Source organism: Chelmon rostratus, chromosome 12 (genome assembly GCF_017976325.1).
Source record: "Chelmon rostratus isolate fCheRos1 chromosome 12, fCheRos1.pri, whole genome shotgun sequence".
NCBI classification, from domain to species: domain Eukaryota; kingdom Metazoa; phylum Chordata; class Actinopteri; order Chaetodontiformes; family Chaetodontidae; genus Chelmon; species Chelmon rostratus.
In genome coordinates this window covers 11,928,424-11,956,251 of record NC_055669.1, presented here as the reverse complement: position 1 = coordinate 11,956,251, position 27,828 = coordinate 11,928,424, and the positions used below count along the sequence as shown (strand labels likewise).

Sequence of the window (27,828 nt, the reverse complement as noted above, 5' to 3'; positions counted from 1 at the left end):
TTTTGAGCACTGTTTACTTTTATTATCATGACGTTTCTTCTTGCGTGTCCTTGAAAGTGACTCACTGAGGAGGTCTCTGTAGTCCTTCAGCTGTTCAGCCTGAGCGTGGACCGTGGCCTCGGACACCATCAGCCTCTCCTGCAGCTCTCTGTTCTCCTGGTGGCTAAGAGCCAGATCGGAGCTCAGACGGGCCGCCTGCTCACGGAGACCCTCCTCTATATCCTGCCAGAGCTCTCCCACCTCGCCGCTGCTGCCAGCAAGCTCCACCTCCTGCAACAGCAGAGTGAGGCCTCCATTACTCATATAAACAACCACGGGACTGAAAAAGAACAAAACAGCTGTACATGGAGACTGTAGCTGGAGGCTGCAGTAAGGAGACGTCAGGGAGAAAAGGAGGTAGGGCCTGGAGGCAAAGCTGTCCCTGCACAGCTTGATGAAATCTGCTTTGCAGCCAGCAAAGACATTTACTTGTGATCCTTCATTGCCAATAACTTTGCATTTTTAATTGTCTTTCATCAGAAAAGTAAAATAAGTTTTTCAATCTGCACTTTTTCCACCACCATGTATTCACTTATAAAATCTGTAAAATAAAATGATCCTATTTAAAGAAAAGAGATAAAATCTGTGAGAGTAAAAATGACTAACACAGACTTGCAGCAGCTTTATAAAATATCTAATTTAAGAATGTAAGATTGAATTCCTGTTTAAATGTGTAACATGTTACCGTCTGAGGCCGGTGTGTGGGCCTTGTGCACTGCCTCTTCCCTCGCTCCTCGCTCAGACTAACACGCGGAGGACCTCGCTTCCCCACCGGCAAATGTTGTGGAGGTGTTTCCTCCTCTTCATCTTCTTCCTCGATATCCTCCTCCTCCTCCTCTTCTTCCTCCTCCTCTGCTTCCTCTTCCTGGTTCAGACTCCTGTGGTCCTTCAGCCTCAGTCCTGCACCTCCAGCTTGTCCTTGGCTTTCTTTCAGAGCGCGGTTCTCCTGCTGCAGCCTCTGCAGAGCACTCCTGGCAGGGCACGGAAAAAAAGACAAAGCCAAATTAGACGTTCTGCATAATGAAGCTGTCCAGGTTTAACCCTGATGTCCTCTTAGACAGTTAAAACAAAGATTCCTGAGGATCCCTGCCACAAATATGCACCTCATCTGCGCCACAGAGGTGTATCCATCCCTCTCCAGTTGTAACTGTATTTCTTCAAGCTGGCCTTCAAGTGTCTCCTTTGCCTCCTCGAGCTGCGTTACATCAGCTCTCTGGGACGCTGCCCCCCTCACCGGTGCTCCGGTCACACCCTCAGGTCCACGAGCCTTCACAGAAGAAAAAACACAATGTTTGTTATTGTGCTTGTAATGTAAATCACAAGATTAGCTAATAGTGTAAATCAGAAATGTGTGAAGCACTTTACCTGAATGGAGGCCAAACCTCTGGCCTTCACTTTCTCATCATCCTCCTCGATGCTGTCTGTGAACTCGTCACTGCTGCCGTCTTCATCGTCTCCCTCCTCCTCCTCTTCCTCTGTGCTGAGCTCTGAAAACACAAAACCATATGAGCACAACATCCACCTGCTTTTTTCCCTCCCTTTTGTTTATAACTCAGTCCTGTTTTTCCTCTTATTCTATCACTTCTGGGCTTCTCCCTCTCTAGCATCCACTCTCTGCTCCATTCTTTCCAGTCTGTCCAGACACTGAATCACCACCTTGGAAGTCATGGGACTAAAGGGGAAATGTTATGTCACTCATTGCAGCAGCCAGCCAAAAATGCACTCGAGGCAGAGCAGCCCGGCACAGGAGTGTGTGTGAATGTGTGTGTTCATGAGAAAGACTTGAAACACTTTCAGCTGAGGCAAATGTGATGGATTTCTGTTCACTCACATGAAGAGTTCATGGTAAGCATGTGCTAAAACTGAGCATGTGTGCAGCATGTTCTTTGTTCTGTGTTATTTAAGTGCTCAGTCACACACACACGCACACGCACACACACACACACTCGTCTGTGCCAGGAAGCAGAGGCTCAGTGGAAAATGACTGGCAGGAATTTCACAGTAAAACTGTTTTACATAATAGGTCCTACAAACACAAACACACAGAGAGACACAGAGTCGTGTTTCTATCACTTCTGGGAACATTATATAGATTTATATTCATTTCCTGGTGACTTACCATAACCCTAACCAATACTTTCCTTACCCTAATCTTAAAGTCTTCACCCTAAAATGTATTGATTGACATTATGGGGACTTGCATTTTGTCCCCATAAGGAGGGCGAGTCCCTACAATGTGACTGTGTAAACACACTGATGTCCCCCACAACATGAGTAATACACACCCAAGCACATATATGCACAGCTGTGTTTCCATCACTTTTGGGGACATCATAGGTAGCTAGCTGCATCGCTGAGACTTATTATGGGAATATTTCATAGTCAGAGTTAAAAGGTAGTTAATAGCTAGAAATGTCTCCACCCTAAAACATGTGTGAAAGTTAAATGTATCAAATGTCTTTGTGCTGTGAGTGGCAGGGCGGGAAGTTCATGGAGCAAAACTGCTGGGTTATTATTGATGGAACAATGTGCTGTGTAAGCTGAACTGACTGAATGTGGGGCCCTGTGTACACACTGTGGCACCACATACTGAAAACAGATACTCTGTATTTTTCTGGTTGTCATTTGAACTCATGTTTTTCTTTATCATTTCTCTATCATGCGGTGAATTTTGGTGTTAATCTCTTGGTGGAGTGTAAATCTAAGTGGGCATTACCACAGAACAGCCATGCAAACATGAAAATCATGCCACAATCTCATGCATGCGGGAGTAAGGACATGAAAAAAACACTAATTTGGGCTGGAAATGTCTGGTAGTACACATTATCGTTTCATGTGGGTGCTTGTATTCTGAAACTGAATCCAGATATTTTTGACCACATTTAAATTTTGTGACACATTCACAACATGTGTGTTCTCATTAGGACAAACTAGGAGGCAAACACATTTCTACTCTGAGGAAAGGTTCAGAGATAAAACACACTGTGTGTTGATCTCTGGGGAACAAAAGGAATAGGTATATCAAGGATTGAGTGAGGGGATTTCAGGTTTGGGATATTCTTGAGACAAATTCCCAATTATACACAACAAACAGAAGTGCCTTTGACAAAAAGCACATTTTTATTTTTGTTGCATTTTGAACACAAGGACACGGATTCCATCTGTGAGGCTAGATGAGAGGTCAGGGCACAGATCCAAATAAGAAAATCTACCTAATATAAATATTTACTGGGCAAGTATTCTTTCTGGCATTCACATCTCATGTGATTTATGGAGAGCACAGTGCAGACAATAATATGACTCGATATTATATTTTCCTGCTTTCTTGGTACAAGGCTGAACTTAGGTCCAACAAGCAGATAAACTAAAAACAAGACATATATGAAAGTACCATTACGCTACTTGAATGTAATCAGAGCACACCTACCACCTTATATCTAATGAGGCTGATCGTATGTTTCATGCATATCTGTAAGACTAAAATGCAACTATTTCAGAGCAGGTTTACGTTGGAAAACTGTTTAGGAAAAGAAATCCGAGGTTAAAGCTGAAGCGAAGGAAACTACTTGGTCATCTTTTTGGATTGTGTATCTTGGGCCTTGGTAAGTGTGCACATCCTGTTCACAAACAGATGATACAAAACAAATGATGGATGGTGAGACGTTTCACTGTAAGGCATGAGCTCGAGCTTCTCCACAAGACGCAACTTCACTGTGACAGTAAGGCTGGAAAAGTGACACTGGTGAGAGACAGTACACAGAAATGGCAATGCAGAACAATCGCACTGCAAAGCAATACGCAGGCAGTATTTCAAACACAATATAAAATCATATTCACACCACACTCACAGAATATATTAATAAATAAGACTCTGGGTTTCTGGGTTGCACGTTGCCACTTCATAACATGGAGGTTAATCTGAACAGGCTTCTGCTACTGTGAATAGTGCTTGTGCTGTCTGGACGAAGCTGCCTGAAGACTGACGGTCAGATTTTCAGTTTTATTCACACTTCAGAGAAGGATCATCTTGATTGTGTTTGTTTTAGGGCCACATTTCTTTCATCAAACTGGCCATCAGAGGCTACAGACAGCTCCATCTCACATTAAGTGTCACTCAGTAGTGCTGTGGTCAGACAAAACATCACAGAGCGTTAGTGACAGTTCCCCCCGCAGCCCTGGAGGCTGGACCCTGCCCATCCCCACCTCCAAAGTCAGGCTGCCTTTTAGCTGCCCTTTCCAGTGCCAGGGCCATGTTACGGGTCCTGGCCAGGACCTCTTCCAGCTGTCTGCGGAGGGCCTGAACCGAGTCTAGCTCAGTGTGGAGGGCCTGGATCTTCACCGAGCTGAGGAGGAAAATGTGTTTTTAGAATTAAAAAAAACTTATGTATTCAGAGGAAACGGCGTGTCACAAGACCTGAGTGAACTTCCCTACCTGTCACTCTTGGTATGAATGTGTGTCAGATTTTGGTATAATCTCTTCTCTGCCCTCAGGGCATCGTTCAGTTTGTTGTACTCTGACACGAGCTGCTCCAGCACACTCTATCAGATCAGATCAGAGCACCAGGTAGGGTTGAAGAGGAGGGAGAGACATAATAAATAAATAACTCCAATGCAGTACGAACAGCAAAATACTGTCTAACTGGCTGAAAATTAGGCAAAATCCTACTTGATGATCAGAGGTGTCCTTGGTGTCCTGCTGGTGCTGGTGAGCCAAGCGCAGAGCAGACAGCTCCGTCTGCAGGGCACAAAGACATGACTTGTGAGATTTAGAAGAAAACACAAGGATTGGTTTAATGCATCATCCAAGGGTCCACACAGATACCTGAGCCTCCCTCTCCTTCCTCAGTACCAGCTGCAACTCCTCCTGGAGAGCCTTCATCTCTGCCTCACTCTCTTTACAGGGTGGCTGCACCGCCTCCTCCTGGGCCTGCATCAGTTCCTGAAGGATAACAAATACTGTGAAGAGGAGTACAGGAGCAAGGGAGAGAAAGCCAATGAAAAGGAAGAAGGAGGTACCTTGATGAAGGCTTCTTTCTCTTTGAGCAGACTCCGCAGATGCTCCGTCTCTCCTCCCATCTCTCTCTCCCTGTCCCGTTTCAGCTCGCACAGCTCTTGCTCTCTTAATGACAGCTGTCTGCGGAGCTCCTGCAGCTGGACGGTCTGCTCACTAATCACAACGGACAGCCTGTAGGAGTAGTCCTGAGACACAAAGAGCGAAGAGGGTGAACAATTGTGCACAATCTGTTTCCATAACCGTGGCCCTACCAGCAACAGGGCCTACCTGCAGATACTGGTCTTTGGAGCTGAGGGTGTTGAGCATGTCCTGGACCTGTCCTTGGTGTTCATTAGACTGGCGGCTGCGGTCTGACAGCAGCTCCTGGAACAGTTTCTCTTTCAGTGCCAGCCGAGCCTTCAACTCCTCTACAACCTCGGAGGGACCAGCCTGGACTCTGGCAACGAGGGCGGCTGTCAGATCCTGCACACACACACACACACACACACACACAGATCCGGAAAAGTCTCTGTCAGCACACCTGCTGCATTTGTGAAAACAAGTAGCACAGGTTTGTCTGCGTGGACTGGTTTTTACAAAGCTTTGAAAATGACACAACAAACAATTAGAAGCCATGACGCCGAAAGCATAAACAAGTGCGTGTGTGGGTCACCTGAGTCTCCTGGCTGCGTGTCTGTAGGGCTGCCTGTAGCTGGCTGATGATGTTGTCTTTCTCCCTCAGAGTGTTCCTCTCCTTCTCCTCGCTCTGCTGCTTCAGCCACTGGAGGTTCCTGTAGGCCTCTGCCGCCTGCTCCAGCTCCAGCTCTTTACCGCGCACCAAGGCATCCAGACTCTGACGGTCATGATCACAGGTGTAACCACACAAAAAGAAACATACAGTACCTTATATATATCCCAAATGTTCACAAGGTAGCCGCCAGCTGCAACCGAAATCAGAGTGGATCTGGCTTGTTTGAAAATGTGAGGTTTGAACAGCATAATTAGGTTAGTTGCTGATGGACCTCTGACCAGATTTTAGTGGCAAAGACTGTCATCTGATTGTTTCATCCCAGACAAATTTACTGTACTAGCTAGGAGGTCATGTGTTATCAGCATACCGTGATGGTCTCCTCGTTGCTGGACAGGATGCAGCGGAGTCTCTCCAGGTCTCGTTCCTTCTCCCTGAGGGCCAGCTGCAGCCTCCTCACCTGGCCCTCGCGCTCCTCCACACAGCGAAACTTGTCATCGATGGAGTGCTGCAGACAGCAGAGGGGGGGGGGGGATCACACCGCTGCTATTCTGGGCACCCTCGACTGTGATATTCATCCTACCTCTGACATTTATTATACCGTGTTCAGGTTTTGTAGGTAACAGCAAAAATGAGCAGATGTGCAGAATTCAGTGCTGCTGTTCCTGACAAACTAATTAAATCAAATGCATCAGGGAATGAAATTAACGTTGTTGTTGGGGAACACCAGCATCTTCTGATACTTTAAGATCCTTTTTGTAGTAATGTTCTCATTGACCAGCACACTGCATTGCATACCTGCACTGCTGTACGATTGGGACAAGACTTAAAGAGGACAGCAGTGATGTTTTTACTGCTGCTTGTCCCCAACAATCCCCCTAAGATGTTTTTTTTTTGCCATATAGGTTTTGAAGTTTTAAGCTGACTCCTCTTATAGCAGGAGTCTGCATTACTGTCTACCACTGGCTCTTTCAGCTGCCGCAAGATGCATACTAAGCTGTTTGCTGATGAAGAGCCGCCCCACTGCCCCTGCACTGAATGAACAGAAAAGACTGTCGCATGAATCACACAGTATATGGTGCAGCGATCCACATGGAACAACAGCAGTATGGAGAGCACCCTTTAGTATCGAGGGCATTTTGGAGTCCACTCACTAGTTCTACCAAGCTGCCTTTAATTTCTGTCCCTTGTGTGTGTATGAATGTGTGTGTGAATGTGTTTTACCTCTAGAGCTCTGTCTCTATCTTTAATACGCTCTCTTAGTTTCTCCAGCAGAGCATCTCTTGGTTTGGAGCTCCCTGCTGACTCCAGCATCTCTGAATAATCCTGCAGATTTAAAGATTTTTAGACCGGGTTAAGACATATGTGCATGCGCCTGTGTAACTACATACATGTTTGAATTCAAAGTGTTTGGGATCGCGTGTGTTACCTGCAACTGTCCCTCCTTGTCCTGCAGAGAGCGTTCGAGCTGTGTGATGCTCCTGTCTTTCTCCTGCACCACGGCGACTCTCTCAGCCTCGCTCTCCTTCAGAGCTGCTTCTTTAGCCTGAAGCTCAGAGCGAGTTTTCTGAAGGGCACAGCGCAGGTCCTGCAGCACAGAGACAGGAGGTTGCTCAAGCTGCATCATCCATATTGCAAGACTTCTTTTTAAGTTTTGGTTTAGTCTCACATTCACAAAACACACTAACCTGGTTGTGCTTTTCAGCGACCTCCCTGTGCTGCAGTGCCTCCTGTAGATCAGAGTTGAGTCTGTCCTTGAACCTTGCCAGGTCTTCTCCTTGCCTCTGGCTCTGTCTCAGACTCCTCTGGCTGGCTTCCAGCTCCAGACCAAGGGAGAACAGGGAGCTCTGCACCCCCACCAGCTCACCCTGCAGCTGGGCAAGCGTCAAGGACTCACTGACTCCCTCTGGAGCCTGGAGAGAGAAAGACCACAGGCCAAGGTCAGGACGTCATCAGCCCGGATGACAAGATTTCTCACCATCGTGGATCCAGGTTTGCACAACTATATGTGCGCCATCCCATCTCACCTTGCATTGAGCAAGTTGGTTGCGGTGGGCCATTTCTCTCAGCTTACACAGCGTGGTGTTCTGCCCTTCAATCAGCTGGTACAGCTCCTGGGCCTTCAAGCAGAGTAAATTACAGGTAGGAGCACCTTCTCAAATACAGGTATCACCTGGTTGCTCATCTACTACTGAATGTGCAACAAACACTCACCTCTCTGTCTTTGGTGCTGTTGGACTCTGAGAGACCCTGAATGGTTCTTTCCTGACCCTGAGCAGCCTGACGAATTGAACGCAGCTCACACTCCATCTCGTTCAGCTTCTCCTGCAGCTTCTATAGGTGGAGACAGGAAGCACTGTCATCAGATGTGGATTTATCAAACACAAACACCTGTAATGCGCCGTTCTTATGTGCCATACCATGTTGTTGGCCTCGCTCTCGTGGATCTTGGCCTGCAGGGATTGGACCTGGAGCTGGGCCTTCTGCAGCTCGCTGACACACTGACCGGCCGCACACTCATACTGGTTCAGTTGACTCTGCTGCTCCTCAACGAGGCTCTAAGGTAAGAAGTTCAAATTTAAAAGAACAACTGGCTACATATGTTAACTTGCTTGGTCTTCTGACTGAGTACAGCCAATGAATTATTTGTCAGGAACATGATTTGTTTGTTTCAAGTTCATGAAAAATACAGCGGCTGCAGGCTGCGTAACTTGTGGTACACAGTGGATTGTGTAATATGTGCACAACATTTTAGAAACTCTGCTCATTCATGTGTGCACTTTGTTAAAAGCTATGACGGGGAGAGAGCCTCTGAAGTGGTGTGAGAGCGTCTGCATGCATGAGTTAGCACAAGTGAGTGCGCTCAAAGTGCTCTGAGCCACTATTATCTTTACATAACCAGCATATAAACGCTTCCAACTTTCACTGACTAGAAGTGAGGACGTCATGAGGACATTCATTCACCAAGATCAACTTATGGTTTAATGTAGCTGAGCTTAATTAGATTTTTACTGTATTTTCTAATAGAGATGATTATGTTTATACATCTTTTTAAATTGTGTTATTGCAGTAGCCAACCAGAGTTGAGATGACAGGGTGGTCTGACATTGCGTGGCTCTCTTTGCCTCAAGGGCTGCGTGAAAATAGGCCAGTAGTGGAGTCACTCTGTCTTAGTGTCTCCCCACATCTAACCTACTTCAGCCAGCAGCCTTGGCCCGAAGATCACACACTCTTATTAAGGAGGAACATCTTATTCTGAAGCAAATACACACCCTCAAAAAACTATCGCTGAGGATTGTTCTCTTGAGGAAGACACACTGCACACACACACAGTCCTCACAGAAAATCCTGTGCTGCAACAAACTAGTTTCTAACTGGAAAAGCTGGGCGCCTCTAATGTGTCTGCAGGCTGTGTTGGAAGTCACAGCAGATCCTCTAAGGCTTTAAACCTACAACCACTTCATTATATAAGCAATTGCATATCAAATTTTTAAGATATTTACACTCACTAATTTGTCGAAAATGCCTGTGCATTTTTGCTTCATATGCTCTCTGCTTTATTGACATGACTAATGACCTCTTTGTGAGTAGGTAATTGGGCCATGTCATGTGTGGCAGCTTACCCACACCTGACTGCTCATGTAATGTATTCCCTCACACAACTAAGCACACACACAAACACACATACGGCACTGCAGCTCACATCATCCTGGGTAAAAGCTTGTTGGAGAGGCTGTGGGCAGGATTTAAGTGACCGACAGCTGGATTATAAGGCTAACTGAGCTAAAAAGTGGTGAGAATAATCGTCTTGTGGGCAGGCTGCACTGTTTGTTCGTCAAACATCAAAGCCTGTTTGGCTGGTTCACTCATAGTGCTGCAAATGCTGCAGATTTTAAGTGCATAGGCAAAACTCTCTACTCCAGAGTGTCATCACCCTGCAGCTATAAAATCCTTGAATAACAGCAATATCACCGTCCTCGTCAAGGTTTTGTACCTGGTGGGGAGGTGGGGGAGGATACTCTTTGTACAAATCTTCCAATAAATCTTCCATGTCAGCCAGGTTCAGAACCTGATCGAGCCCAACGTCCAGCCTGATCGGAGGGGTCTGCAGCTCAGGCGTTGGCATGTGGTTGTCCCTTTCTCCATCTGGAGTTCCGTAAGACATTTCCAGAACAGGATCAGGGAAGCCCAGCCTCGTGCCTCCATTGTTGGAGCTACGTCGGAGCAGCACTGGCAGCTTGCTCCCCTTAGAGCTCTGGACAGGCCGGTGGACGGCATAGCTCTGCAGCAAACAGAGGGCCAGAGAGAGGCTGGGTCCAGGTGAGGCTTGGCCATGAGGGGCTCCCATGTGCTCCTCCGAGAGGGAGTCATATATCCGGTCATCTATTGGTTCCCTGGGGGAGCTCAGTGGCCCATCTGTTGTGGTTCCAGGCGGAATATATTCCTCGGTTATCTCAAAGGATCCTATAGAGGGGCTGGAGCTGGCTCGCCCAGCCAGGGTGCGATCGCTGTCTGATGTCCTCGAGGGGTCCTGAGAACCAGGGACCAGAGTTATAGAGGAGGGGGCTTCTTCTGAATCCTCCACATTTTTTCTTTCTCCTACTCCTTGTGCACCACCTCCCACTCCTCCAGTCACACTCCCTCCAATAACACTGGCTGAATATCTGGTTGATGGCCCACAGGAAATACTCCTTGCTAGCTTCCTGGGCACCTTACAAACAGCTTCATAGTCGGAGTCTGCCACCCGCAAATAGGAACATCCCCGACACCTCCTGGGAGTGCTGGTAACACAACGATGTGAGCCTGCAACTGTGCCCTCTGACTCCAGACCGGCAGGACACTGAGGGTGGTGGTGATGACAGTCCAGGCTGTCATCGGCCCAGGACTCGTACAAAGAGTAGACCAGGTCATCCTGGAGCAGGGCACAGTACTTTGCATGCGTGAGACCTGAAATGTCCACCATCCCATCTCCTGGTGCTTCATTACCTCCACTTAATGTCACAGCCCCCTCCTCTGAGTTTGTTTTCCGGTAGAGCCCGCCGATGCACTGCCTCAGCCGATGTTTCTCCTGCAGGAGCCGCTGCAACCTCTCGATGGACAAGGCCTCCACACGGGCGATCACCGTGTCAAAGCGGTACATGCGGTCCAGCATGAAAGTGCACTTGGAGCAGGCAAACTCTCCTCTGCCATCCCGGGTCAGCTCCCGCCCGAGAGCGTGAGACAGCAGCACCTGCAGGTTGAGCTTGGCGGTGGGGTGGAAGATCCATCGCCGCTGGTTACCGCAGAGCTCACGTCCACAGATGCGACACGTCTCCTTCATCTTGAGATCAAGCATTCCACAGGCTTAGAGCTGCTATTTACTCTAAAATGAGGCCACCTGGATCCTTATGGTGAATTTGATTAACAAAAGAGTGTATTGTCCAAGCTGCATCAGAGTAAACCTTAGCTTTTAGAGCACAATAAAAGCCTTTTCCAGCTGAAATGGTTTTAAGCCCCTCGTCACATCAGTCTTTGCAATGGCATTAAATTCAATGGCTTAAAAATAAATAAGATGAGGTAGACTAGAAGAAGCCCATGCTTGTAGAGAATAGTTGCACTTGTGTTTTTTGGCAGGACAGAAACCCATGAGATAAAACCAGAGGAGCAGATATTGTGAGCATCATCAACAGATATCCATCAGCCCAGGATCACCTTCATTTGCTGGAGGTGCAGGTGCATCGGGAATATGGCGCACACGCCCACAGGCGATGTCCTGTGAATGTCTCATCAGTCAGATGCAGTATTTAGCTGTATATCGTCCTCGCGCCGTCACTAGACCGCTGTTTCGCATTTCCCAACGGCGCCGCACGCGCCTCTGCACCATCAGTCGGCTGTCACGGACACACGAGCCGTACCGCGCGCCGTCAGGTTTATCATGACCGGGGATAGGTAACAATCCTGCTAGCCTTCACACGGACACAGAGCGGTAACATGCGTCCTGAGGTGGTCCTCGCAGTCTTTCCCCGGTGTCTGTGTCCGAAGGAAGGACCCGTCATTCATTTCAGAGCCTTTACCAACATCTAGAGTTGCGGACACGCGCTCATCGGGCTCACGACTTCGTGCAGCCAGAGATCCTCCAGGAAGATAACGACGTGTCTGCCTGAACCAGACCTGCAGCGGCGGAGCGCACCATTAGGAGGACAGAGGGGGTGGACAAGCCCGGCGCAGTCATACAGGAATGCTCCCGGTTTAACATCCACCATGATTCCGATTCAAAGCGGCTGTTTTAAACTTTAAAACACACATAATTAAATGTAGAACGAGCGAATATCAGCTCTATTTTAGGATTATTGGCAAAGAGACAGAGTGATTCCCCCGGGAGTCAGTTGCTTCCTCCTGGCCGGTTTACAAAGCTCTGTTCGCCTGACTGAACAGGTGAAATGCTCAGTAACGTGGTAACATTAGTGTCGCTCTGTTAAATTAAATAAATCTGAGAGCGAGACAGACTCTATTCTGTTTGACCATAAATTATTACCACAGTATGCTGTACAAGCTTTACAGTGCAAGTCGACATATAATAATTCCTATTATATTACAGTGAGATTTAAACATTGCTGGTACTGCTAGTATTAACCCCAATGGAATTATTGTATGTGATATAAGATGTAATATTTTCTTTTGTCTAATATCACAATAGCACAATGTAAGGCTTTATGCTATAGAGCCACGTGTCTCTCTGTATCAGACACACACGGACACACACACACACAAAGCCTAAGGATGGATTGACTAGACCCAGTACTTACAATTAGCATAAACACTGACTAACTATTTCTGCAATAATTATGTAGAAAACATTTATGATTATGCTCGGAATGGTGTATGTCACTTAGAATTCATCAGATCACAACATATATTTCTAAACTACACAACAGACCAGTGTTGTGAGTCATTTTCGTGTCATATTCTATTTCTATTCATTCTAGGGTCCCTGTCGCTCCCTGATTACTGTGTGTGCAGTAATCAGGGAGCAATAGAACTGGTTACCAGGATGACACATACGCACAGCAATGACAGGCGGCTGCTGTGTGGTGAGGTAAAGATTGCCTGAGGTTTCTTATGTAGATTAACTTGCAGGTCGTCGTCATATCGGCAACGTAACAGAGTCGATACTAGACAGGTGATCACTTGATAATTAATAAACAGTTTTCATAAGTTAATCTAAACTGTTTTGGTTACAGTGTCATCATTTTTGTTATGACTGCTGTCTGTTAAGTAATTAACGGCATTATGAAGAATCAATGAGAATTACATAAATATCAATAGATATTTGTGATACATGTTTACTAAAGCTCACAGAGTTGACTTGCTAACTTGCTAGCATATTACTGAACTTATCAAATACTGTTATAATCATACTGATGTGGTGGTTTTGGTCCCTTGATAGCGCCCTCATCAGACCAGTGTCACTTGTGTCAGAACATGCTGAGGTTTGTATTTCCAGTTGCCATGGTGCAGATTATTTCAACAATGATTTCACTGTGATAGTCAAACAACCAGGCCTTTCTCATGCATTTCACTGCGCAAGTTCATCCCTGCTGTGACCACAATTTTTGTTTTCCAGAGGGCACGCAAACAGATGGTCATGCTGTCACGTTGTGACTTCCCAACAGATATGCAGTGAAAAATTCCCTGTCCATGCTTTCATCCTGAAAGTGCCTGTATTGTTTCAGGACAGAGTACAGATCCGGTACATCCCTGTTAATGTGCGAGGCAGAGTTGTGGGACCTTGTGTCTGCTTCAGGGTCCTTGATTGCTGATTATTTGAAGGATAATTACCAGGCCTGAGTCATTTTCTCAGAATCAGATGTTTGCTAGAATGTGCCCTCAGGAGGCCACACACAGCCAATAACACATGTTGTAAGAACGCAGCTTAATAATAAGTCTGGGTATTCCCTACGTCTTCTTTTTGATCAGACATTTTGTAAAATTGAATGTTCATAAATACAAACAGATGTCAAAAGATCTAAACAATTTAGTTGCACACAGTGTGCCAATTAATACAAATTATTCTTGAAAAGGAAACCCTGGTAACATCTGTGTTGGGAGCTTTCAGATGTTTCCTTCCTGCCTCCTCCTCTCTCTCCAGACACAGATTTGATCTAAATGGATGTGGTGTCTGGGGAACTAATTAAGAGCTCTTATGGCGGTTGTCTGTCTGAAACAACACAACCTGATATCAGTGTTGGGGTTGCTGAGCACTCAGAGGTCAACCTGACCTATCGACAACCCGGCTGAAACCAGACCCGCTAAACTGCTAACCAGCAAGATGCCTGCATGAGCACACGCACATACGAAAGATGGCACCTCATGGGAATGTGCGCGCACACACACACACACACACACACACACACACACACTCACACACACACGCGCACGCACACACAAACACACACAGACCCCAGCTGTACTGATCCTCACATGATCTTTACAGCTAAAGGCTTCATGTCATTGCTGTAGGCATTGAATTGCTAAAAAAGCCTAACTACATTATTCCATATCAGAGTCATTTATGGAAACAAGAGTCATTTAAAGCTACAAAATTCAGCAAGCCATTTTTGTTTATAGCAACATTTCACCTGCAAAGGTGTTTTCTTACATTTTTGAAATGCTAAAATATGTTTACTGGCCCACTAGCCCACTGCTCCCTTCGTGACTAAATGTTTTGCACGTACTGTGTAGTCGTCCATCAGTGAACATACTACTCAGCTCTGATTTGATTTTTTCAGTGCACATTCACACAAGCAGACAGCCTGCCTGACGAGTACATTTGCATCCTTCATCCATAACTGATTTACAAGTTAAAACTGCTGCACAGGTGCCTTAAAAACAAAACACTGCTTGTCAGAAACTCACCTGAAACAAACACCGCGTTGCGTTCAGGCTACAGGCAGATAACATGAAGCGACACTGCACAGCACCAAAGAGATGAGAAATAAAGCTAACTATGGTGGTCATGATTATTAATTCAAAGGAGTACAAATTGAACTACAAGAGGGAAAGATTATCAGTGGGTAGAGGGAGCTGACATCAAGGTAATGGTCCTCCTCCATTTGTAGCTTCATTATATATCAGGAGAGAAATGTGTCCTCGGGGATGTCAGTGCAGCTAACGCCTGCAAATGTAATGAGCTTCTGGCACTTTGTATGATGAAATAAACCCTCTGAAAGATGGCCTGTGCTTTCACTGGAAGCCTCGCATGATGCTCCATCCACTGCAATATCACAGCCTCGTTGGCTATAGAGGAAAGTTCACGAACACATATCTGTATGGTTTGCCAATCAGCCTGGAAGAAGCCACGCTCGATGACTTACGAAACGTTCAGGGTCACATTACACAAAGTTTCAGCTTTCACCACAGGATGTTTCACTGGATGTTTACTTACTTTTTGCCCTGACATTGTTGACAGTTAGCTCTTTCAGTTATAGTATAACAGTGCTTCTGTTCTTGTATTACAGGCAGCAGTTGTATAATGTGTAACATTTTGAATTGTGGCGAAACAAGAACAAAAAGTTCAAACTTTGATACAGTTTGTTGGTTCTGTGCCACAACCTTCTTTAAATTTACTGTGAATGAAAACATACTGGTCATGTCACAGATTAATCTCCCTACATCTTATTTACTACTGGTAATTTCTGTAAAACAACTTGCAATTTACAAATTATTCAAGTATGTGTCATATTTTATGTACAGTTTGTCAGCTCATGTGTGAAAATGCTAGAGTCATGTCTCCATCAGGAGGCAGTCTGTCTGCCATTAAACAATGACAACTGTGATGCTGTTCTGACACTTAGTGGAGAACTCTGTAATAACATGTGAGGGCTAATGAATGCCAGAATGAACTGCCCACATTTTATCTACGCATTAGTCTTTTTTAAGCAACAAAAAAAAAAAAACAACAGATCTCCGCATACCTGCATCTCCTGTTCGATGCGCAGTCTCTCTTGACCAAGTTCCTCCTGATAATACTGCAATAGAGGAGACAGACTATAAACTGCATGCACTAATCTAATAATTACAAAAAAAAAAAAAATCTTACATACAAGTTTAGGATTAAAGAAACACACACAGAAACAGGAAAGAGAAGAAAAAACTTTCATGGGAATATCAAACACCGTCATGCTTCAGGAGTGTGTCAGTATTTGTGCACCTGCAGTGCGAGTGCTTGCTTCAGTTGTTGTTTGTGCCTGCAAATAGCTCTTGTGACCAGCATGAATAGTTGTTAAAATGAGGTTTAGGAATGTCATGCATGCTGCTTCAGGAGCCTCTTTCTAGAATAGAAGTCTGACCAGAGGAGACATGGTGGTCCAGAGGAATGCAGTAATGTTAGAAGGCTGGCATAAACTGTGCAGGCTTTGACTGTTATACTCTACATTATACATCAGGGACAACTAGCTGATACAAACAAATTTACTGACGCGGTATGGAAAGCGCATATACCTCCACATCCTTGTCCTTCTGCAGCAGAGATGAAGACAGCTCCTGAACCTGTCCCTCCAGCTCTCCCACCCTCAGCGTGAGAGTCGTCTTCTCTCCGTTCAGCTCTGTGATGATGGCCTCCTTGGATCGAAGCTCTTTAGTCAGCTCCTCTATTAACCTAAACAGACAGATAAGATGTTGTCTGTCAGACAGAGAGGTGGATTTGGTTTATTTGATATCACGGGTGGCTGAGCGGATTTCACAGCATTTTGCACCTGTCTTTGGTGGTGTTGGAAGGCGACAGGATGCTCGGAGGCCTCTCGTCCTCCGGGATGTCCTCCATGGGGGTGTCTAGGGAGAGGAGGGAGGCATGGGAGTGTGATCCAGCCAGCGAAGCCATCCGTTCAGCCTCGCTGCGTGCTAGCTGGGCCTCCTGGCAATACATACACACATGCATAGAAACGGTTACGATTTGCAAATCTGAGTCGGTTTCGGCTGTGCAGGTGTGAACGGACGAACCTCCTGCAGGAGCTGAATCTTGGTCTCAAGCACTTGCTGCATGTGGTCGATTTCCTGCTGTCTCTCCTGACATCGTCTCTGCAGCTCTGCCTCATTGTGATTGGTCAAGCTCTCTGCTGTTGTGCTGTACAACAGGGAAAAAAAAGCAAATTAGAGAGCTCGAGTTGGTCAGTTCACACACACAAACAAATGTAGTCAGAGGGGTTAGTATCAGATCATGATGGACATTAGTGACAGCCAAGAAATAATATGATGTCATCACTTTCCTCTCTGCTACGGGGCTCGTGAGATACCCAACACCCATCCACTTATAGCAGAGATTAAGTAAGATGCCCCACCCATGGCGTAGGCTTTTATCTTCATGGTTAATGCCAACATATATTCCTGCAGATGTGACGTCCACACAGTGTAGACATGGTGAAAGGATTGATGTAGGTACAGCAGTGTGTTCCAGATGTGAGGTTTGCTGGTAGATGTGTTAGTGGTATCACATTCTAATTAAGCTGTATATGCAGGAAACATGAACATTCTCAACTTCAATCTAAAATTCTTCACAAACCTTTCCTCTCTTTGCTTTCTCCTACAACCACATGCGGTTCATGACGTAAGCACTTCCCTCACTCCTTCAGACTCCAACTGCGCAAGCATCTGTCTTTATCACTTCGTCAGTCAACAGCACGACCCCAGAATTTCTGCTCCCAGAATGGCACACGCCACTCTGTCGCCATGAGTCCTGTTCTGGACGCTCTCTACATACGTTTTTAACTTTGTCCACCACATGCAACAGCTCAAATAACTGGGATATTTTGAACCAGTCTGAGTAATGCAAACGTCTGTCTCGTGGACAAATGGCCTTTATGTGTGGCGGACGAGACCTTCACCCCTAAGTGCCAGCCACTCCGCAAGACGTCAAAAGAAAGACGATTCAGTAACCTTGGTCTGTCGACAGTGCAAACAACACAAATGCTGTGAGGCCTCATCTTCAAGAAACTGAGATTTAAGACACTGTCACATTAGGCCAACATATTATTTATATTATTATAAATAACTGATTGTAGTTTTGTTTTTTTTATAGCTTAGGTACTTTAAGGTAACCTTAAGAAAGTACAACAAAGAATCCCCTTAGCTGATCTAGAGCTGAGCAGAAATGGTCACTCTTTCCAACCAGATCTTTGATAGTCAGATTACCATTAACACCTGCTGCAAGTAATTCTGTGGCGACAACTAGAAGACTGAATATGTACTGCAGAAACTGTTTGGCAGGAGGAGAGCAGAATCAAAGTCGTTCAACAATAACCACTTTACTGTCAGAACCATCTCTGCTGACACAGTGCAGCACCAAAAATAGAGCCCAGTAACAAGAGCTAGATTATCCTTTCCAAGAGCACCGACAGTTGGCCAATGATGAACTATTAAAGGTCAACAATCCTGACCTTTAAGCAGCATCTCTGTTCATTTCGGCAGCAGCGCGAGGCCAACTGTTGTGAAGTGTAAGCCATACAGAGTGGGAACTGAAACGCAACTGTGCTAAAAAGCAAGGAAGAGCCCACCTTTGCCTACGTTGCCCACGCAATCTACTAAACTCTTGCAGCAGCCTCAAGCTCCACCCTGGAGCAAGAGAGGCTCTGCAGGTAGAGCAAGACATCTGAATTTACAGTGTCAAACAATTTCCCTGTCTTAGCCACTATCAAACAATACCTATGTTTCTCTCACAAGACCTGAACGTCTCGCAAAATCTACAAGATTTTTTGCAGGGCAGGGCAGATACTCGGTATCATGGCTGCCTCGAGCTGAATCCCCTGGTTAACAGACAGCCTCCCTCATCACCATGTCACATTTATAACACCAGCGTTTTTACAGCCTGTCTACAATAATCCCACATGAGAGTTTTGTAACATGTCAGGTGTTTAAGCTGTGGGTTGCATTCACCCATCCATGAGGGTTTGTGTGTGTCCAGTGTGTGTGTGTTATCTCTATCAGCTGCTGCATGACATATGAGCTGTTAGAGATACGAGGTGTTACCACAGTTAATACCATGTAGGCAGCCAACACCCATAGATGGAGGTGCATCTACGCCCCCCCGGCACACCATGTACTGTATTAATCAAAAGTCTCTATCACCAAAGACAACATTAAAACATTAAAACAGGCTGTTCATGAAGGCTGTTCAATCTGAGTCTACACAGTTGTCCAGGAGGATCATACTGCAGCCTGATTCATTCAGTTTCAAAAATTATTGTCCCCATTAGTCACTTACATACAAAAATATGGGAAAACAAGGTGCCTAAGTTTCCATTTTAGCCTAGTGTACCTACTGTATATAATTGGGGACAGAAAAAAAAGAAAACCTTTAAGCTACTGGTTGTAATCAAATATTAGTAAATCATTATGATTAGCACTCATGGACTTACAGGGCTTTATCCAGAAGCTGCTGCTTCTCCTGGAGCTCCTGCTTCAAGCTCTCTACTTCCACCTTCAGCTCGATGTTCTGCAACAGAAGAAATGTCAGTCAGTCGTCTGTTAATCAGTCACCATCATCATCATCATCACACATCATCTCCTCCACCCTCAGCAAAAAGGTCTCGCAGCAGTTAAATGACCGTTTGTAACTACGATGCAGCATCAGTGAGATTGGATGGAGGTCAATTACTATAACATGCCTCTTAAAGTGTTCGAGAAGCCCTGTTAAATATTGCAATATTGGCAAATTGATAAGGATTTTTTTTTAAGATTATTTGGATTCAATGCACTGCACATATCATCAGTGTCACAATCAACATAAATGATGTGACTGTTAAAGCTTCTGCGAGCCTGTGCTTCGCCCACGCAGGTGTTTTTGCTCAACTGGCTGATTAAACCTCCTCTCAGGACTTTGTGGGCTAACTTCAACCTGTGGGAGGTGTAATGAGCCTGAGAACAACATGTTTTATATCTGACCGATAATGGTAATATTTCAGAGCAGAAAATTTGACTTGTCACAGCAGGAAATGCACCTTGTAATTGATAATATTAAAAACTATGAATTCCATTTAGGTGAGATAACTCCAGCGTCCTGGTGCTGTGATTGCTGGCTTACCCGGACACTTGATGGGACTGAGTCATCGTTAAAGACATCTGTTTCACCTGTGTGTTTCCCGCTATGACAAGTCCAAAATGTCTGCAGTGACAAAGGTCTGTTTTACAATGGAAACGACTTCATTGCAATGGGATAAAAAAACCCAAAATAAAACCATTTTCTTCTGGGACATAGCCTTGCACACTTAACTTAGCACATCTACAGTAAAACATATAAACATGTGATTAATAGCAAAGCAGAGATGAAGGAGTACTGAGTCTATTTTAGGATTCTGCTGTATGTAAATGAGGTAATAAAGAGATCTCATCATGGTGAGTATAGCGTGTAGTCTCCTCTCCCTCACATCATCACATCTCTTCATCGCACCCTCCTCTCTCTGCCTGTATCGTGTGAATCGGGGCCGGTGGGTGTTGTGTATCATCAGTACAGAACATCTGACTGTGCTGTCATGGCTGTTATATTTAGAGCTGGAGAATTCAGGGCAGCTCAGATACTCACCCCTGAGGCCAAAGGCTAATATCCACAGTTTGTTTACCTGCTGGGGTCCGCAGGGGACCTTTTAGGGCCAATCAAGGCTCTTACACTGGGCTAGGGGACAGAGGATTTCAACAGTGGGAACCGAGGGGCTCAGTATTTCCATTCTGACCATAGAGAGGACAGTTAATCTGTCTGTCTGACTGTCTGTCTACTGGACTCAGATCAGATAGCTGCTTTCAATCACCTGCATGAGCCTACAGCTTGGTTCGTGTTCATCTCAACAGATTGTCCACTTTCTCTTGTCCACCATCTTGGTTTAGCTGCTGTCCCTCCTCTCTTCCTCCTTCCTTTCTCCTCTTCTGTTTTAGAAATGTTTTAGTGCCTCCTCATGCAGGTCCAAGTCTGTTGACCTTGCTCCGTCCCTGCCAGAGAGTTTTATGCTCCTAACACTCAAAGAGCTACACGTGCACCAACACTTGCAACCTGACATCTACCCATAGACATTTTCCTGAGAGGCAACATGAGGGCTCAGCACAGGCACACTGCTGGTTAGTACACATGCTCACATTCATTCTGCACATGTGACCAAAGCACACAGTACTACTGTACGCATACTGGTCACGTCCAATAAGAAAGTGACAAATATCCAGGAAACCACAGTCCTGTGAAAATGACCTGTTTCTGTATTAATCTAACTGGATTCAATGTTTAGCACGTTTTAAGGTCTTACATTTATTTAGTTTTTAAAGCTCTTTGAGGCCACATATACAAAGTTTATAGTGATAATTTTATTCTGTCCAATTCATACAAAGTCAACTGTACAGTCAAATAATGCAGCAGCAACTACAACTTATGCAGCACATGACCAGACATGTGCTCTGCAGAGCTATGGAGGACGATCAGCCTGGGTGCTTTTATAATAAATAATGTAACACACCAGTAAGAGGAACATGTATTCCTGTGTGTGTGTCAACAGCTTGGCTTACGGTAAGAGAGACATTTCCCCATCTAGAAAACAGCTTTCTATATATAGACACCCATCACAGTGCACCTGCTATTCTGGCCCCTCCTGGCCTGCGGGCCCTCAGCAACAGATCCCCTAATAACCAGGCAGAGGGAGGAGGAGGGAGACGGCGGCACTTAAAAACAGTGACAGGAGTGTCAGTTAAGCCGAACACACCTGTAGCATCACGTGCAGGTATCTTCATTTACTCTAAATTCACCTGGTGACGACGCTGCTCCATTCTGCCATACTCCATTCTAAACCATTTACATGCTCTAGTTCTATGACTTAATTTGCATTAATGAAAACAGCAAAATATGCCATTTTAAGTGCAAGATGTTAAATATGTGCTGAATATTTTCACTAATCAAATAACTGCTGAATGGTTTTGTCTATAAAATGTTCTGAATTACTGAAAAAAATCACTAGTTTTACTATGAGAATTCTTGAAACCACAAGGTGAAGTCCTCAAAATGGCTTATTTCACAGTCCCAAAACCAAACTTATTCAGTTTATTATGAAATATGAAGAAGAAAAGCAGCGAATCCTCCAAACTGAGATGCTGGAACTAATTTCTTTAATTATTTATTGAATGATCGGTTATCAAAGTAGCCAGCTGTTTAATTTTCTCTCGATCTATTCTTCGACCAATCGTTTTAGCTCTGTATTGAATTCATGTCAAATAAATCTCTACATTACAGTGTAGTGATGAACTGACGTGACTGAAATGAAATGCTTTAATGTAACTAAGCCTACGATGAAGACAAACATTCAAACACACGTGTTTTGAAGTATGAGCAGTGTCATATGGACACTCATATGAATACATGTGATGAATACATCAGCGTAGTCAAGCCTGCTCTATAAATAGACTCTCTCGAGCTTTGAGATAGATCTCTATGTGCTCAGCACCAACACACCTAGTCTGTATTACACTGAGGATGGGATCAATGCCACTCTGCCGTGATACTCAGCCAACAGAGCAACGAGCAGCTCAGGTCAGAGAACAACTTCGGAGCAAAGATTTAGTCTCCAATAAAAAAGCGATTAGGCCGATTAACTTTCAGCCACACAGAGTGGGAGATTGTGAAGCACAAGGATTAAAATCCAGTTGGACATCTGTATGACGCGGGATCAGTTTACTCACAGTAATTGTGGAGGATGAGTGGCAGGACGCTCAGGTCCTGTTCGGCTGGATCAAACAGCCATTTAGTTAATCTCATATCAAAGGGTTGCTGATGATCAGTTGGGATTTGGAATGAATGGAGAAAGAAGGAGATGACTTTTAAATGCCGGCTGCCTCGTGTAGACAAACAACAGCTGAACTGGGTCACCTTATTGTAGGTGCATGCTTTACATGCGCATGCATGCAGAGGGATGTAGAGGGACAAACACACACACACACACACACACACACACACACACACTTGAGCTGACAGATATAAACACCTGCATAAAAATAACTACCATAGAAACTTATAGAAAGATTATTATCATTATCCATTTTTCTATTGCAGCTTCGATTAATTGGTCAACTGTTTAATCAAGAAAATTGTGCAATAAATTCCCTTGGGTTAGGGTTAGGGTTAGAGCCCAAAGTGACACATCATCATCAACCAAAGATGTGTAGTTTAGCAAAAAAAACAGAGAAAAACAGTGGATCCTCACCTTTGAGAGGCGTTTTGCCTCCTTAAACAACTAATAAATAATCAGAATTGCTTTCAGTTTTCTGTCAGTTGATTTATAAATCAATTATTTCATAAAGCTAGGCAGCTCAGCAGCAATGCAGCAACATAATACCATTGAGTTTTAGAACTAATAACAAAACAATACTTTTATCAATACCTTACTTATACCATTTGTGACCTCAGCACTCCTGATTCAGTCACATTGCATTGCCTATGGGCACCTTGAGGGAAATATCTTGGACCTGTTATATTTCAGTATACATCTTCAAAGGTCTTTCGTCGTCTCACAGATTAAATGATTAAACTTGACAGGAGTGAAACCAACATTTAAATCCAATACTTCCACAGAGAGCATCAGTGCTGTCTGGGCCTGTCATAGCCAGAGCTGCACAGAGTAAGAGTGAAGGGTAACGGTCTGCTGATCTAAACACTGGTTTCATCTCAAGGCACCAACATTTTATCGTTTCGAGCAAAAAATATGCATACTGTGAGACCAGGAAAATACATCTGAAGCTGCAACCTGCTGCTGATCAACAGGAAAACAAGGCTTCGATTTCCCCCCTGAGGTTTGTGCTGGGAACGGTCTGAGACATAATGTACAGCCACATTTTAAAACTGGTATTTCTAAAATCTAAATCAGGAACTATTTGATAAAAGTAGGCATTAATCCAATTTTTTCTCCCTCAATACTGAATCCAATACCTGACCTCAGGGCATTTTACCAAGAACTGATCCAGTTCCAGTGCTCTCTTAGTTCCAAATACAGTATTTTTAAATAAGGTAAATGAAGCGAGAGACCACTGTGGTAATAAACACTGAGGCCCAGTGTGACTGAATGAATGTAATGTAATAGCACTGACAACAAAACTGCTTTAAATATGGAGCTGTCACGTCATGGCCAACACCCAATCTGCTTTTTAAGGTCAGTATTAGCAGCAATGTTGATCCAGCACATCAGTTTGGTAAATTTGTAGATACAAGACAGAGAACAAGAATACCAACCTGACCAGAGATTTCATTTCAACTGTCAGCACTTTCATATTTTTGATACTTAGTGTTAGAGTCTGTACTTAAAAAAGTTCAATCCCCAGGCCTGCTAATGGAAGCTGTCACGATAAACCTTTGTTTTATTTCTTATCAAAGGTCTATTGTTGAGATTCCATTATTGATTCAGGGATGTATCTCACTGGGTCTCTGTCCAGAGTTGCAGTGTAATCTAGTTTAGTGTATCTGGGCTGTGTGGTAAGACTGAATGTCCACGGTCTATCTAAGCGCATGACATGCCATTGTAAGACAACAATGCACAGCAATACAGAGGTCCTGAGTATACACAAACTGCATCAAACAAACATTAACAGTTGTTAATGTGCAGTTCTTCACAGGGCAGCCATATCTAAAAACAGGTACTTGGTAAAACAAACAGTCAGTCAGGTCCCATCACAGCTGGGTCAACAAATAGTGGAGGAGGCTCAGTAACTCAACTCTCCAGGATAACGTGGCTGCATACTAGCATGATAACAAGCATCTATTATGGCTGACAAAGGCACAAATGACCTACTCAGTGCCAAATCCTTAACAAAGCAAAATCAATGATTTCTGATCACTTTCTGTCAGCGAAACGACCCTTGGCCCCCGAAGAGCAGCTCCCCACACCACAGTCAGGCTTCCATTCATTTCCTCAGGCTCAATGAGAGGCGATGCACTCACCGTACGGTAGACATCCTCACTGCTCTCCTCGTACTTCTGCTGTATCCTCTCTTCCAGGAAGTAGATGCGGAGCTTGAGGCTGAAGTTCTCCTTCTTCAGGTCATTCAGGTGCTGTGACAAAGTACGGTAACCGTTAGACATGACCGTCACAGAGCACCGTCACTGCTTGACATGTCCGTTATAGGTCAGAATTGAAAAGTCGTCTTCGACCTCTCCGTAACATGGGGGAATACGGAGTCCATTTCACAGGACAGCGAATGTCAAGGCATGTCCCTGTGTTTGAGTCTGGTAACCGTTAGACATGCTACCTTCTTCTCCAAAAGAGCATAATGTCAAAATATACAAATTATTTACAAAGTGGCATCCCAGCCTCTAACTGGCCATGTGGGTACCATCTACAAAACCAAACACACACTAAAACTAGCACATTCACACACACACACACACACACACACACACAAGAGTCTACAGGGGGGTTTGCAGTGCAGAGGGCGACTCTGCAGCCCGGGCGGTCAGAGATGTAGCCATGGCAGCTCCATGGTGTTCTGGCCTGCTGGGGACGGGGCAGGAGCTTATTTTACAGGAGGAGACATCCCTGGAATCCCAGACTGCCAGGGGAGATGGGTGGAGGGGGAGAGGAGGGGGACAGGAGGGAGGGTGTCGGGGGGAGGTGCTGTAAGAGGCTCAGGGCTCACAGGCAGTTGTGATATGAAGGGAAATCTCGCCCCTCTGTAAAACAGGAGCGCCAAAACTAACAGATCCCTGTCTGTCCTTTTCATTCTGCCTGTTTCCTTCCAGATGTATTGAAAATAAATACAGTTTAATCACTTCCTCCTCTGTTTTTGATGTATTTTTGAGCATGAGGTGGATCCTCATTGAAAGCTCAGCTGAAGCTCTGACCACACCAGACAGACTGTTACATAATCACAGCAGTGACTCACTTTCATTTAGTCTCTACTGAAACTGGGGACAAGAGAATCTCAATGACATATTTGTTCAATTTTGGTACTTTGTATATTTTTACTGTACACAAACTGGATCAAAATATTTAGTGTCCTGGAATATGTTTAGTAAACCACACATGGCAAATGATGGGTCTTCTGAATAGTCTTACACAGTAGTGAAAGTATTCAGATTGTATACTTAAAGTAAAAATGTGTAAAAATACTCAATTACAAGTCCCTAGATTTGAGATCTTATGGGAAAAAAGTATTTGCAGCAAAAGTCTTGAGTATCAAAAGTAAAAGCACCCATTATGCAGAATGTAGTTAAAAGTCCTCCCAATAAATAAAAGAAGTCATGTGAGTCTTATAATAAATCAATATTTCTATAGAAATGTTAACACTGAGTCAAATGCTACCGGCCCAGCATCAAACAATGGACAGACTTAGCAACTAGCTAAAGTTAGCTATTGAAGAAAGTTAACGTTAGTGAGCTAAATGCCAGGATGTTTTTCTCAGGACTTGTGGAGACCAAAACAGAGCAAAAAGGACAGAATATATCAAACTTGCAGTAGTGTGATGACAATTAAGTCCAAATGACTGCCAAATGTTTGTGTCTGCTGGATGTGAACCTAGAACTGTTAGCTAACATGTTAGCCATAATAACCTAATGGGTGATAATGTCGTATCAGGGCTGTTTTGGTGATTTTGTGCTCCCTATTAACTCCAACTAATGACGCTTCTAACTAAGGAAATTAAAATTTGTTGTATGTTTCTTTTTTCTTTTTCTTTTGCAATTCTCTTTCCATTGTCACATCATCATATTAATGAGGAGGAGCATTTCACGCCAGCCCCACGCCCAACTCTGAATTTACCATATGCCTATGATAGCTATCATTCTACTTTTTAAAATGCAGAAACCAGCATGGGAAGGCAGAGGGGCTAATGGGAGCAGGACAGACAGGTGAGAGGAAAGAAACTGGATGAAATAGGAGACCTGGGAGCTGTGAGCCACAGTGCTATTAATAGGGAGGTGTCCTGAATCTCACAGACCGGTGAATCCCTGAATGTCCCTCAGAGAGATGAGTGAACAGGAAGAAAATAACAGAGAGGAAGGCAGCGTCCACTAAGTCTTTTTAATAAATATTAATATATATATATTGATATAATATGTATGATAAAAACAAGCTAAAATCAATTTTCACGACAACTGTCTAGAGCAAAGAGCATTAATAATGAAGTGACTGAGACATGTTACCAACCCAGTTACACCATTATTAGTGCTTGATGGGTTTAGTGAGTGTGTCCATTAAAGTGTCACATTACATGCTGTTGCTAAATAATTCTGACCAAAGACAGGACAGGCGCCAAGGGGAGTCTCCACATAACATCACAGATGACATCATGTACACAATGTGTGTGTTTTAAACTCCACTCACATACACACTCACTGTTCAGCTCCTCTTCAAAGATAAATAAATAGGAGTGAATGTGCGTGCGCTGTGTGTAGGAATGTGTTTATTTCAGTGTAAAAGTGACACATCCAAGAACTGGCAGCCATCCTGTGAGTGACTCCAGCTTGGAGTAGGGTGCTGCCTTTCGGAAAGTGACTTCAGCTTTCATGACTTGTTGATGACACCTCCCGTTTTAACAGGGCTCAGCACCACCTCCAGAATAACATTAAAGGACCATCAGGGGGAGTTCTCAGTGACTGTTACAGCGTTTGAGTTTTATTCTGATCTCGCATGTCTGAAACATTGACAGTCTTGGAAAATTTGTGTTTGACTTTGAAATTCATAAAATGCTGTGCAACACAGTCTGGGTATTTACCTGTTCTTACCTGTGCAGACTGTTAAACTACACTACTGCTTTGATATTTAAAGGAATATTTTTTGAGCGATACACTTTCTTCCCAAGAATGCGAAGACAACATCTATAACACTGTCATGTCTGGGAGTTAATTATGAAGCTATTGCCAGGAGGCAGCTAGCTTAGCATAGCATAAAGACTGGAAACAGGGGGAAACAGCTAGCTTGGCTCTGTCCAAAATTACAAAGTCCACCAGCCAAAGTGCTTAAGCTCACTAGTTATCATGTTGTATGTTTTTCTTTCATTTGTACACAACTAGAAAACAGTAGTTAGCTGAATGTAACTCCAGTTCTATGAGTACAATGCACAG

General features: G+C 44.4%; 1 protein-coding gene across 6 annotated transcripts in view; it reads right to left on the bottom strand.

Moving 5' to 3' along the window:
* LOC121614513 (myomegalin-like) overlaps positions 1-25,169 on the bottom strand; it is a 38,016-nt gene extending 12,847 nt beyond the window's left edge. For 5 of the 6 annotated variants that reach the window (XM_041948413.1, XM_041948416.1, XM_041948415.1 and 2 more), the window contains exons 1-19: positions 9,775-11,886; positions 8,201-8,338; positions 7,995-8,114; positions 7,808-7,900; positions 7,469-7,693; positions 7,210-7,368; positions 7,005-7,106; positions 6,151-6,288; positions 5,706-5,885; positions 5,321-5,515; positions 5,056-5,238; positions 4,862-4,978; positions 4,706-4,774; positions 4,472-4,578; positions 4,243-4,382; positions 1,405-1,526; positions 1,143-1,306; positions 725-1,010; positions 66-270 (exon numbers count right to left, since the gene is read on the bottom strand). In XM_041948413.1, the coding sequence (XP_041804347.1) occupies positions 66-270; positions 725-1,010; positions 1,143-1,306; positions 1,405-1,526; positions 4,243-4,382; positions 4,472-4,578; positions 4,706-4,774; positions 4,862-4,978; positions 5,056-5,238; positions 5,321-5,515; positions 5,706-5,885; positions 6,151-6,288; positions 7,005-7,106; positions 7,210-7,368; positions 7,469-7,693; positions 7,808-7,900; positions 7,995-8,114; positions 8,201-8,338; positions 9,775-11,115 (4,084 nt within the window). In that variant the 5' untranslated portion in view covers positions 11,116-11,886. Of the gene's footprint in view, positions 1-65; positions 271-724; positions 1,011-1,142; positions 1,307-1,404; positions 1,527-4,242; positions 4,383-4,471; positions 4,579-4,705; positions 4,775-4,861; positions 4,979-5,055; positions 5,239-5,320; positions 5,516-5,705; positions 5,886-6,150; positions 6,289-7,004; positions 7,107-7,209; positions 7,369-7,468; positions 7,694-7,807; positions 7,901-7,994; positions 8,115-8,200; positions 8,339-9,774; positions 11,887-15,733; positions 15,788-16,259; positions 16,417-16,513; positions 16,672-16,757; positions 16,882-19,168; positions 19,246-24,708 lie in introns of those variants that run through there. The other variant, XM_041948418.1, reaches the window with a different exon arrangement.
* Between the last annotated feature and the right edge of the window lie 2,659 nt (positions 25,170-27,828).